The 12,080-nt window shown below is 59.0% G+C and overlaps 1 protein-coding gene across 8 annotated transcripts in view; it reads right to left on the bottom strand.

Moving 5' to 3' along the window:
- The window catches only part of KAZN (kazrin, periplakin interacting protein), a 1,079,687-nt gene that overhangs the window by 70,397 nt on the left and 997,210 nt on the right, over positions 1–12,080 (bottom strand). For all 8 annotated transcript variants that reach the window (XR_006712035.1, XM_045475709.1, XM_045475710.1 and 5 more), the window contains one exon: positions 440–576. Coding sequence is in view for 7 of the 8 variants with exons in the window: in XM_045475709.1 (XP_045331665.1) it covers positions 440–576 (137 nt within the window). In the remaining variant the exon portion in view is untranslated. The remainder of the gene's footprint in view (positions 1–439; positions 577–12,080) is intronic.

Below are 12,080 nucleotides of genomic sequence, written 5' to 3'. Positions count from 1 at the left end.
AGGGGAGGAGGGTGAGGGGAGGAAGCTGGTGTCTGGGAGGGGGAGGGGAGGAGGGGGAGGGGAGGAAGCTGGTGTCTGGGAGGGGGAGGAGAGGAGGGGGAGGGGAGGAAGCTGGTGTCTGGGAGGGAGAAGGGGGCGGGGATGAAGGGGAGGGGCAAAAGGGGGAAGAGGCTGGTGTCTGGGAGGGGGAGGGGAGGAAGCTGGTGTCTGGGGGGGTGGGGAGGAGAGGAAGGGGGTGGGGAGGAAGGGGAGGGGCAAAAGGGGGAGGAAGCTGGTGTCTGGGAGGGAGGAGGGGAGGAGGGGGAGGGGAGGAAGCTGGTGTCTGGGACGGAGAAGGGGGCGGGGAGGAAGGGGAGGGGCAAAAGGGGGAAGAAGCTGGTGTCTGGGAGAGGGCGCCGAGGAAGGGGGAGGGGGGGCAGGGGGGAGGGGCGGGCCCCACCTTGCGGTGCTGCTCATAGTTGCGGATGAAGTCGCGCAGCTGCTCCTCGCGGCTCTCCAGCGTGGCGTACAGCTGCTGCATCTGGCTCACCAGGTCGGTCTTCTCGCCCTTTAGGCGCTTCCGGTCGGCTTTCATGGCTGCGGGGCAGAAGAGCTTGTGAGTGCCGGAGTCTAGCCGGCCGTCGGCCCCGATGGGGAGAAGGGGCACTGCCTCTATCCTCTTTCTAAGAGATGAGAAAACGGGGTTCAGGAAGGCGACGTTTCTCTCCCACGCGCCCCTGTCCCTTAGTGGCATTCCCGGGATTCGAACCTGGGCCGCCTGTCTCTAGAACCTGTTCTCACCTCTCGGTTTTACTGATCCAGCCAGGGCAGCAAGTCCTGGACTGAGCATCTCTCCCAGCCCTGAACCGAAGGGGTCTCCAGGGTGAGGGGGCTGGAGGCCCGGTGAGCGCCCGTGGCCGGAGAAGCTGATGGCGCCCCGACTCCGGGCTGAAGGAGCCCCCCACGGTCCATTCTGAGCCCCCAGGAAGACTCAGCCCAGCACCATAGTCCATCATCTGCCCCGTTTCCTCCACAGGAGAAGCACTTGATTAAAAACACGCAGCAAGAAGTGACACGGAAAGTGTGCGTAACAGCCAGAAATACAGATAGGTCAGACTCCGTCAAAACATAAAACTTCTGTGCTTCAAAGGCCACCACGAAGAGAGTAAAAAGGCAACGCAGGAAATGGGAGAAAGTACTTGCAGACCGCATGTCTGATAAGGGGCTTAGGCGCAGAATATATAAAGAGCTCACGTGCAGAATATATAAAGAGCTCTTACAACTCAATAATAAGACAACCCAAGTAAAAACTAGGCAAAGGATCTGAACAGACATTTCTCCAAGAAATGGCCAATAAGGACAGGAAAAGGGTCTTGCCCTCATTAGTCCACAGGGAACTGCAGATCACAGCCACAAGGACATACCCCTTCACATTCACTAGCATGGCCACAAATAAACAAGACGGACAAGTGTTGACATGGATGTGGGGATACTAGGACACCTTGCACACCGCCGACGGGGATGGATGGAGATGATGAAAATGTTCTAATGTTGATTGTGGTGATGGATAAGCAGTCTGTGAATATACTAAAAACCACTGAATTGTACATTGTAAACGGTGAATTGTATGATATGTGAATTATATCTTAACAAAGCTCTCTCTCTCTCATACACACACACACACACACACACACACACACACACACACACACAGGGCCATGAGCTCTAAGCAACCTCCTGGCAGGCAGCGTGACTCTTTGCTCCCTGCAGACCCTCTCTCACACCGCTGGCTCTTTGGCAAATGGAGAGAGTAGCTGTGGTCAGGGGGGGCTGTGGCTGCAGAGTGGGCTCCACTGCCTTGTCCCAGCGCCCCCAGAAGTCTGTTCCGTCCTGTCCCTGGAGAGAACAGCAAGCAGAGTTGTGCACATGGTATGGAGGAGGGTAAAGCAACTCTGTGGCTCCGGAGGGCTCTCAGGCTCCTTGGCCTGAGAAGGCACAGAGCAGTTAAGTCATTTGCCCAAAGTCACACAGCCATGTCTGACCTGAAAGCCGACACAGGTGACCCCACGTTATGCTGTCCCTACAGCATAGCCTCCAAGACCTGGAGGGTCCCGGCCCCATGGCTAGCTGAGGCCAGTGATATGGGGCAGACCATGGCTGTGACACCCCATCTCGTCCTGGACATCCAACTCTGCAAACTCGGCTTGCCAGTATGGGAGTCTGGGCCGCCAGGTGTGATGTAAGGACCGACGATGCCGGGCTCCTGGCCCAGTGCTCGACATAAGCTGATATCCTTCTGGCCCTGAGGGGACTTCCTTCATCCTCCTGTGCTTTGCTCCCCCAGCCCCCAACCTGGGTAGAACAGGGACCGTGGGGAGACCCATGCGGTGGGGGCCCTGGGTCTTGGGTGGCCCTTTAAATTCCAGCTTTCAGCTCCCCTCAGTCCTGCAGCTGGACCCGTCTTCTTCGTGGCAGCTTGGTGGGGCAGCGTAGATCATCAGGGCCGGAGCTCCAGGCCTGCAGGGCTGGGGCTGGGACCTTAGAGGACAGGGACAGTGGAGAGCATGGTGAGAGAGCTCATCTCCTCTCTCTCCAGTCAGGCTGGGGGTGGCCAGGGTAGGAGTAGGAGGGAGGGGGGCAGGGCTGTGCTAGTTTTCTGTTAGGGTGCAGGGTATAGGTTAAGGGTGAGCTTCACTTGAAGAAAACCCAACATCTAAAGACATAAGTGGGTCAGAAGGAATCTTACAGAAGAGCCCAGGCTCAGCTGCCACTGAGAACTGGGAAATTTCCATCTGCATTCTCATCAGACCCTAGATCCTGGCTGTACTCCCTCCTGTGACAGAGGTGGGTGGGAGGGAAGTGCTACCATCCCATTTTACAGGGGAGGAAACTGAGGCCACACAGCCAGTAAATGGCAGAGCTGACTCAGGTGGGTTTCAGACTGTCGAGGGGAGTGGCTCCCAGGGGCTGCGGGTGGGGGCAGCTGACCCGGACAAAGTCACCACTGTGGGACCCTCCACCCCAGGGTTTGAGAAGGTCTCACGGACTCCCCTGGGGAGCATGCCTCTGCCCTTGGTTGGAAATTAATCCCCCTTGGGCTCCGATTTGCCTCTTTCGTTAGCCATGTCTGGATGGAAACCAAATTCCAGACTTTGCTCTTGCCAACTGGAGGCTCTGGGAGGGATGCCACCCCCTTCCTCCATAGCATTGCCGGGCCTTCCTTCACTTTTGCCAAAACACCTTGGGGAGGGGTGACGTGGCAGCCTGCCGCTGGCCTCCACGGTGCTCCCTCCACTCTACCCCTGCGCCACAGTGTGCAGGAGCAGCCGTGTGGGCCCCCGTTCTGTCCCCCAGCAAAGGGGTGTGTGCACCTGTGTCTCTGTGTGTTAGTGGCAGGGAGCTCAGTGGTGGGGCAGGGAGCTACGCCTCCCCCACCTGACCGGGGGCTCCAGAGAGCAAGGGCTGGACCTCCACCTTCAGATTAGTAGCTCCTCCTCAAGGGGAAACTGCGAGCTCCCTTGAACTACTGATCAAGCATGCTCTGTGTGCCAGACGCCCTGCCCGCTGCTGCTGGGGGGACAGGGCTGAAAAAGACACGCCCCTACCTCCTGGGAGGTTGCCAGTGTGACGGAGGAGACGACCCCTGCACACGTGGATGACGCGAGACCCCATCCACCCGCCTCCTTACCAAGGGAACCCCAATTTTGTTTGCGCCTCACTAAAACACTCAACGTGCCATGCTCCCCTGCAACTTGAGGGACCATGTGTCCAGTTGTGGCTACTAAAACATACCCAGGAGCCTACTGGGAAAACCCGTTTTCTTTATAGTACAAGGTCACAGTGTTTGGGGGACTTCCCATGACGTGCACCCCAACACATTCCTAACGGACACGTCAGGGCGGGCTGTGAGAGGTGCCACCACCCCCACCATAATAACCTTCGCTGCCTGGTTCCTTCGCACGAGCTCTCCCTGGGAACCCCTGCTCTGCGGATTCTGGGGGCACGGCGGGGGCGGCGGCTGGACGCTGCCCAGCTGAGGACTGAGACACATGAAAGCTGGATCTCTGGGCAGGAATGCCGGGTGCAGATCCCCTTGAAACGGAGCTTCGGCACCTCTGGAGCCACAGCGTGAACAAAGCAGATGCCAAGCGGTCTGCCATAGCCTCTCGGAAGCACACACGACCGTTAGCGACTCACGGGAACTCCTCGCAGAAGCAGGACCTGGGAGCAGGCACCTGTGTGTGTGTGTGTGTGTGTGTGTGTGTGTGTGTGTGTGCGCGCGCGCGCGCGCGTCCCCATCGGGCCTGACTGTCCCCGAGTCTCCAGATGCTGGGTCGCTGCCGTCAGACGGGGCTTCCTGAAGGGTGTCACTGGCATTGTTAACTCTTTTAAGAAAACAAGGAGATCGGGGGCGCCTGGGTGGCTCAGAAGGTTAAGCGCCCAACTTCGGCTCAGGTCATGATCTCGCGGTTCCTGAGTTCAAGTCGCGCACTGCGCTCTGTGCTGACAGCTCGGAGCCTGGAGCCTGCTTTGGATTCTGTGCCTCCCTCTCTCTCTGCCCCTCCCCCCTTGTTCTCTCTCTCTCTCTCTCGCTCTCTCTCTCAAATAAATAAACGTTAAAAAGAAGACAAGAAGATCAGCACGACGGGTCCCCAAGAAAGAATTTAAGTTCCTAATTTACACAGCTATGAAAACTATGCAATGGGGTGCCTCCTTCTTCCCTTTGCCACAGGTCTGCTGTTATCCCTCCTTCCAAACCGCATTTTGGCGCTCTCCAAATGTTGCTCCTAAGGCAGGAGTAGCAGGGTGGGGTCTGTGACACCTGACCTTCCCTCTTGGTGACCAGCCTCCTGCCTCAGCCCAAAGCTCCCGGGCGCTCACTTCACCTTCCCAGGCATCCAGCTTCAGCCAGGCGTGTCCCATTCCAGGAGCCAGGCCACCGGAACCACTGCCATGGTGACGGGTGATGTCATGCCCGGCGGGCCCTGTGGGGTCACCGTGGGAGACCAGCTCAGCTCCCGGGAATGTGGGGATTCCGAGGGGGGGGAGGGAGGGACTTGTTTTTCTAACTCAGAGGAGGCCGAGTGCCTGCAGGGGGGTGACCAGGGGCCCGGCTCTGGCCCCGTGAAGATAGAGCATCTCTGGGGATGTCATCCTCTCAAGCTTCTGCTGTGGCCTTTCCGCAGCAGACCCTGTCTTCCTCTCCTGGCTTAGGGGACCACAGCTCCTCACTGACCTCACAGCTGCTGCAGACGCCACCACCGGCAGGGGGAGGACCAGTCCCCTTCATTGCGGCCACGGGTGACAGACCCTCAGCGGCAATGCCCAGGCATAGGGAGGCCTCTGCCAACAAGCAAGGGAACCAGACAGGCTAATTCGTGGCATCTGAGCCTCTAGCGGCTGTGTGCCTGGAGGGCAAGGGGTTTTACACGGCGCTTTTGAGCACCAGGGGACTTCTGCTTACCCCCCAAGGCAGAGTGCACAGGGAGAACCTTGCTGGGGAGGGAGGAGCCAGGCTCCCAGCCTTTCCCTCTCTGAGCCTCAACCGTGCCCCCACCATGATATGCTGGATGGACCCTGTGAGCCTCCTCTGGCTTTGGAGGGCCGAGAAGGCATCACCTCCACCACTGCTCCCCACAGAGGTGTCCAGGGCCTTGGCCAGCACCACACAGGGGGGCAGAATGGGCATCAGTCTGGCGTCAGAGGACCTGGGTTCTGTCCCTGGCTCTGAGCCCCTGAGCAAGTCACTACCCTCCCCCAAGTCTCGCTTTCCTAGGTATTAAAACGGTTCCCGTGTGCCAGGCCCTGCTCTGAGCCCCCGATGCGTTCTTGCCACTCAACCACCACGACCACTGTATGAAGTCGTTCCATGTCACAGCATGGGGCAGTAGGCACCCCGGGAGAGCGAGGAGCCGGGTCAGGGAGCGAGTGGCAGCGCCCGTCTGGCCCCACACCCACCTACCCTCTCCCCTCCCCCCTCCCACCCTGGTCCCCTGCTGCCTCCAAAATCACCGACCCCAACCAACCCCGCAGGGTCCCGTTGGCCTCGCCTGCTCCTCAGGACCTTGTGCAGGGGTGGGGCTGGGGGGCTGGGGTGTGTGCGTGTAAAGGGGAGGGGGCACTTGCCTTGTGGAGGAGGAAACTGAGGTTCGAAGGGCTAACGTGCTCTCCGGGGCCCTCACAGCTCAAGTACCGGATCCCGGACTTGCCTCTCTGCCGTCTGACCTGGAACCCCTCACTCCCCTTCCTTAACCTACTGTGAAAGCACGTCGCCGCAAACAGCCGGACCTGCATCGAAGCGCAAAACGCTGGATGATCCAGAAATCTGCGCCAGTCACTCCTGCCACGAGACGCTGTTTTTGCAGCTTACGGTCCCGAGGGGACCTTCTGAGGTTTCCATCAACGGCCGTTTGACATTCTTGTGTGCACCCCGTGACTGCTCCGTGGCCGCTGGTGGTGTGCGCGCGTGTGTGCGCGCGTGCGTGCAAGCCACGGCTCTCAAGGAATCCTCCCCCGGCCCCCCTCCACAGCTTGCCCAAGACACAGTCTCCTTCCACACGCCCAAGTTTCCCATTGGTCTGGCCTCGGAAGACTGCAGGGCCTGGCTCTGGACGGTCCCAAACCAAGAGACCTTATGAAAATGTCCAGCCTGGTCAGCGCCCCACCCCCCACCCCCTCCCTCCCCCCCTTCCTCCCGGCAAACAGGCTCTAAGGAAGGTGGGGAAGGGGATCGTGGGCAGAGTCGGGTAAATTTCAGCCCAGGTATGCTGATCCCAGCCACCGCCAGCAGGGGGCCCCCTTTCTTTTCCACTCAACATCCCCAACCAGTTGAACCTTCCGCATCCACAGATTCTGAGACAGGAGGGGTGGGCGGGCGGGGGCCACAAGAGCCTAGCAAACCGCTCTGGACAAACACACCCACCAAGATGGTCCCCCAAACAGGTCGCGGGAACAGAAGGCGCAGCGCTGGGAGTACAGTCGATGGCATTGGAATAGCGTTGTGTGCTGACCGTACTCGGGTGGAAAAAACTTATTGAATGGAAAAACTTTAAAAAAAGAAAGAAGAAAGCAAAGCTCTTGTAGCTCAACTTCCCTTTACCGATGGGGAAACTGAGGCCCAGAGAGGGAAAGAGGATACCCGATATCACACAGCCAGCCAGCCCGGGTCTCCCGATTCTCGGACCAACACCGCTGGGCTAAAAGCATCAGCTTTGGAGTCGGCCTATCAGACTTTAATTAAGCCTCAGTTTCCCCATCTGTGGAATGAGGACCGAAAGCGTACCTACTTCTGCCCGATAGAGAACAGGTTTCCGTATCCAGAGTGACCTGTCAGGTGCGGACCCTGAGCACGTGGGGAGAAGAGAGCCTCAGAAAGACACGGTTCCGGAGTCACGGAGCCTCGGATTCCAGTCCGGCTTTATCCCTTAACCAGCTTCCCCGCGCGTAACGTCTCTGGGTGTTTCCTCAGCCGGTAAGCTGAGGGTGATAACTTGCACCTTGCGAGGCCCTATGTGACACTACCTGGCACCTAAATCCACAGGGTGTTCACTAAATGTTAGCACCTCCTCCTGTCTTCCGGCTCCCCATGGCTCCCAGGCCCCAGGAGGGCTCAGAAAATACTGGGTGACCTGACCAGCAGGCTGGATTCTGGGAAAAGGGCCTGGGGGAGGGGCCCAGGGCCAGGGGGAAGGGCGGGCACAGGGCAGGGAAGGAAGCAAAAGGCCTGCAGACTTACTTATGGCCCCGGGACGGGCATGCCTGGGTTTATTTTGGTTCTTCCTGTTTGAAAGCTGAGCAAGGTGACTTCAGAACAGGTAGAGAGGTTAAGCAGGCTCTTGCCCTGTCAGGAGGCACTCCGGGAAGAAGGAAAACCCAGCACCCGCTGAGCCAGGCCTAGTCAGACACGCGCTTGGCTGTGTGGCCCAAGGTCTGACCTGGGTGTAGCTCTGCTCCTCGGGGACCAAAAGCTCCTCTTTCTTCTCACTGCCAGGTGAAGTGGACGGACTGGCCAACTCAGCCAACGAGTGGCAGAATTGGCACTTGACCCTAGCACTTTGATATTCAGGTCTGCGATCTTTCCAGAGTCCCCACAGCTCCTCTCTCCAAGTACAGCCTAGAAAGAGGCAGCGTGGCCTTTCCAACCTGGAAAGATAGTCCAAATGTCTGGAATACAGGTTCTTAATTTCCAATCCGGTGGCCATGCAGACATGACTAATCAACCACACTCTACAGGAATCTGGGTTGACTGGGGATGTCTGCCACGGCACAGGAGGGAAATGCAGATTTGCTCTGCCTCGGGTTGGGAGGTCAGATGCCATCACCGATTGATCAGAGCTGGCGTGTTTGAGGACGGCTGGGCGAGCCCTGTCTGGGTCAATGCAGTGCCAATACTGACTCCATTTAACTCCATTTAACCAAAAGAGAGAAGCCAGTCCATTCACATCTGAGACGGTTGCACACAAACTGCCACCCGCACACTCGACGGTGAGAGCACAATATTCCCTCAGTTTGGTCCAAGATACATGGGGGACTCCTGGGTCTACTTACATATTTTTATGTCTACTGGAAATATAAGATCTTTGGGGGCAGGGACCTGGCCTGCCTTGTTCACTACTGTATCTCCAGCATAGAACAGTGCCTGGCACATAGTAAGTGCTCAGTAAATACCCACCAACTTACTCATGAATGACAAAAGGGTGGCCTCCCTAGAGAACACGGGGACCTGCGCCATGGTCGTCACTGAGCTGTGTCCAAGATTTCTTGCATCCTGGGGGCAGAGGTGATCCGGCTTTCCTTTGCATGTCTCCTCCTGACCTCCACAGGTTTGACAGGGCAGGCTAATTTCCCTTGTGCCTCCTGACCGGCCCCGGAGCCCCGACTGCAGAGAGGCTGTGGCTCTCGCCGAACTGCCGTGGGCTCTGTGTGGCGTGTCCACGGCCGTTTCACGTCACCCGCCAGGCAGGATACAAGGACACTCAAGCGGACCACAGCTTCGGCTGCCCCAGGGCACCAGGAGTATTTAAGGTGCTCGGAGCTGGGGACGGACCCCAGACACTGCTCCCAGCACAGGCAACACCCAGTGTCTGGGAGCGGGGTGACCTGGTTGTCCCACAAGGCTCCTTGATTTCAGCCTGCTCATGGCGGCACCCTCCCCGGGTCCTGAGGAGGCCACCCACTCGTCAGCTGGGCTCCCCGTCCCCAACCCTGGGTGGCCCGCGGAGGCCACCAGGTTTGGATAGGCCAGGAGGCGCTGGAAACTGTGGCCATCCTTCCGTTACGAGAGCCTGCTCCGAGTACCCACGTTCCGTGCACCTGGCACGGGCCTTGCACTGGATTTTCCCCCGCGTCACACGAGCGTGCGATTCTGTCTCACAACTCGAACAGAAAACCCCGCAACCGACCCCGCTTCTCTCTCTCCCGCTTTCCTTCTAGCTCTTCCTCCTTTTGGAGCAAAGATGCTTAAAAGGACCGCCCGGGCTCGTGCCTCATTTCTCTCCTCCCACCCTCCCTGGCACCGCCTGGACTTCTCCCCCACCTGCTCTTCTCAAGGTCACCGTAACCTCTGTGCTGTGAACCCCACAGTCCTGTCTGTCACTCTCCATCGGCACCGGGGATCCCCTCTTCGTGTGCCCTTCCCGCCCCCTTCTCCTGGTTTCTTCTTCTGTCTCTGGCGGCTCCTTCTAGGTCTCTGCTGATTTCCCTGAGGAGCGGCCTCTAGGCAATAGGAACCTGTCCTTCTTTCCCATTGTGTCCTGGTGGCCCGTCCAGCCTCCCGGCTGTGCACAGCTCCAGCCCCGTGCTGTGCATCTCCAGCCTGGCCGTCGGCCCTGGAGCCCGCTCAGTGCCGAGAGCCTCCCCACACCACCGCCGGGGGTCTAACCACCTCCAACCCAGCACGTCTGAGACGGAGTCCACAGCCAGCCCCCCCCCCCCCCCCCCGCTCCGCCTGGCCTCCTCGAACTCAATCCAGGGTGGCCTTAGCCTTCCAGTTCCTCTGGCCCCAAACTCCAGAATCTTCCTGAACTCCGCTCCTCTCAGGCCCCACACCCAATTCCTCAACAAGCCACGTCAGCTTGACATGTTGCCAGAATCCGGCCACTTGTCACCACTCCTCGGTCACCACCCTGGCCCGTGTCACCACCATCCTGTGTCTGCATCGTGCAGTAGCCTCCTGACTGGTCTCCCAACCCTTCGGTCCCCATCAGCTCAGCAGGGAGTAGTCCCTTTACGGGGCAAATCAGATCATGACTTCCCTGCTCCTCTCCAACGGCTCCAGTCTCAAGGGTGAGCACGGAGTCCCTAGAATGGCCCAGAAGAGTCACGTGTCTGTCCTCCCTGGCCTTCTCACCTCTCTGCCTTCCTCCCGCCCCCCGTCCCCCCACTCCCCCCCCACTGCTGCCACCTGGCTCCGTGCTGCTCCCGGTTCACGCGGATCTGCTCCTTCCTCTGAATCTGCCCGGGACGTCCTCCTGTCCGCGTGACCCACTCCCTCCCAGGTCCTTCCTCGACCGTCACTCTCTCAGCAAGGCCCTCCCTGGACACCCTCCTCACCCCCTTCCCTGTCTGCTCTCCTTAGAGCTCAGCACCACCGAACACTATGTATTCTGTGTGTACTGAGGGGAGCACGTCCGCCTTTCTGGGAGGACCTCCCGGCCTTCTCTCCCTGCGAGACTTCGAGGAAGCTTCCGCCTGGCTTTCCAAAGCCCACAGCCCCCGCCTCTACCTGTGGTCTGGATGCCGGGGGCCAGGCTAGCTCCCTACCTCAAGTCGCCCCCTTCCTGCATTCTCCGGCTCAGGGGCTCAGGAGGGACCCCCCCCCCCCCCCCCCCACCCATCCCAGGGCGGAGAGCACAGCGGCACTCGGGGCCCTGCCAGGGTCCGTGGGTCAGAGAGTAAGCACAGGTGGGCACCTAGAATGCATAGCAGGGGCAGCCATTCCGGGACTGAAGGGGGCCCAGCACTGCCACACCTTCCAACTTTTCCAGAGATTTCCAAACTCTGGATTGTCGTAGTCTTTATGTCTTAAATGTCTCAAATGTCTCTCTCTTTTTCTTTTTTTTTCCAATATTGGTAATTAATCATGATACCCAACCGTGGCTATGGGCCTCACGGGGGTGCTGGACCGCTGACCTGAGCAGGTGGCTACAGAAGATGGAACACAGGATGATGTGAGCCCACTGCAGCTCTGTCGAGTGAGACCGGGGACCAGGCTCTGCAGACAGAAGCCTGGGGTTGAATCTCAGCTCCACTATTCACTAGCTGGGTGACGTCGGGTAAGTTCCTTAACCTCTCTGTGCCTCTCCCCTCGTGCATGAAGCAGAGATACCAGCTTCTATGTCATTCTGCTGTAGTGACCACTAAAGGAGAGCAACAGCTCTGGATGCACCTCCGATGGCTTGGTCGGGCTCTGTCAGTCTAGGTGACAGCCTCACAGAGGTCTCAGGGCAGACTGGGGGGTCTTGAGAGGAAGCGGGCACCCTGCTGGGGAGTTTGAGTAGAGGCTGCAAGCCGGCTGCGCGGAATGCTGTCTTGGAGCCTGAGCAGGGAAGAGGGGTGCATGGGAAGAGGGGTGCATGGGCTTTCTCCGTCTCTAGGATCTCTGTCTCAGGCTTGGATGTCAGAGGCTCCGGACCGGAAAACTTTAGATAGGAAGGGCGAGGCCAGCGAGGGCCTCAGACACAGAGCGCAAGAAATAAGAGGCACAGCGGGGGTCCTAGTTGGGGGTGGGGACACACTGTGGCCACCTGCAGCCCAGAGGGTGGCGGGCCCCGGGGAGCCAGGCCCCCCCCACTTCCTGCCGAGGGAAATGGGAGGGCGGAGGCAGGGAGGGGGTGGTGTTTGTTTTCCAGCCTCCAAAGGCAAGTCCAGGAAATGTCCTCCTTCCTCCAAATTACCACTAAAAATCGGGGCAAGGGATGGGCCCGGAACACTGACATTCCCTAGTCCCAGGGGGGCGATTTCTGGAAACGCAGCATGGGCCATGGGCCTCACGCCCCACATGAGGACTATTTTTAGCGGCTCAGGATGGTGCGTGAGGTCATTCTCAGGCAAGATAACAGCCCTGAGAGGAGGAGGAGGTATGTGGCAGAGAATGGCTGCCA

The sequence above is a fragment of the Leopardus geoffroyi genome, chromosome C1 (genome assembly GCF_018350155.1).
Source record: "Leopardus geoffroyi isolate Oge1 chromosome C1, O.geoffroyi_Oge1_pat1.0, whole genome shotgun sequence".
NCBI classification, from domain to species: Eukaryota; Metazoa; Chordata; class Mammalia; order Carnivora; family Felidae; genus Leopardus; species Leopardus geoffroyi.
The sequence above is the reverse complement of the archived record's forward strand: the minus strand, read 5'-3'. Positions and strand labels throughout refer to the sequence as shown.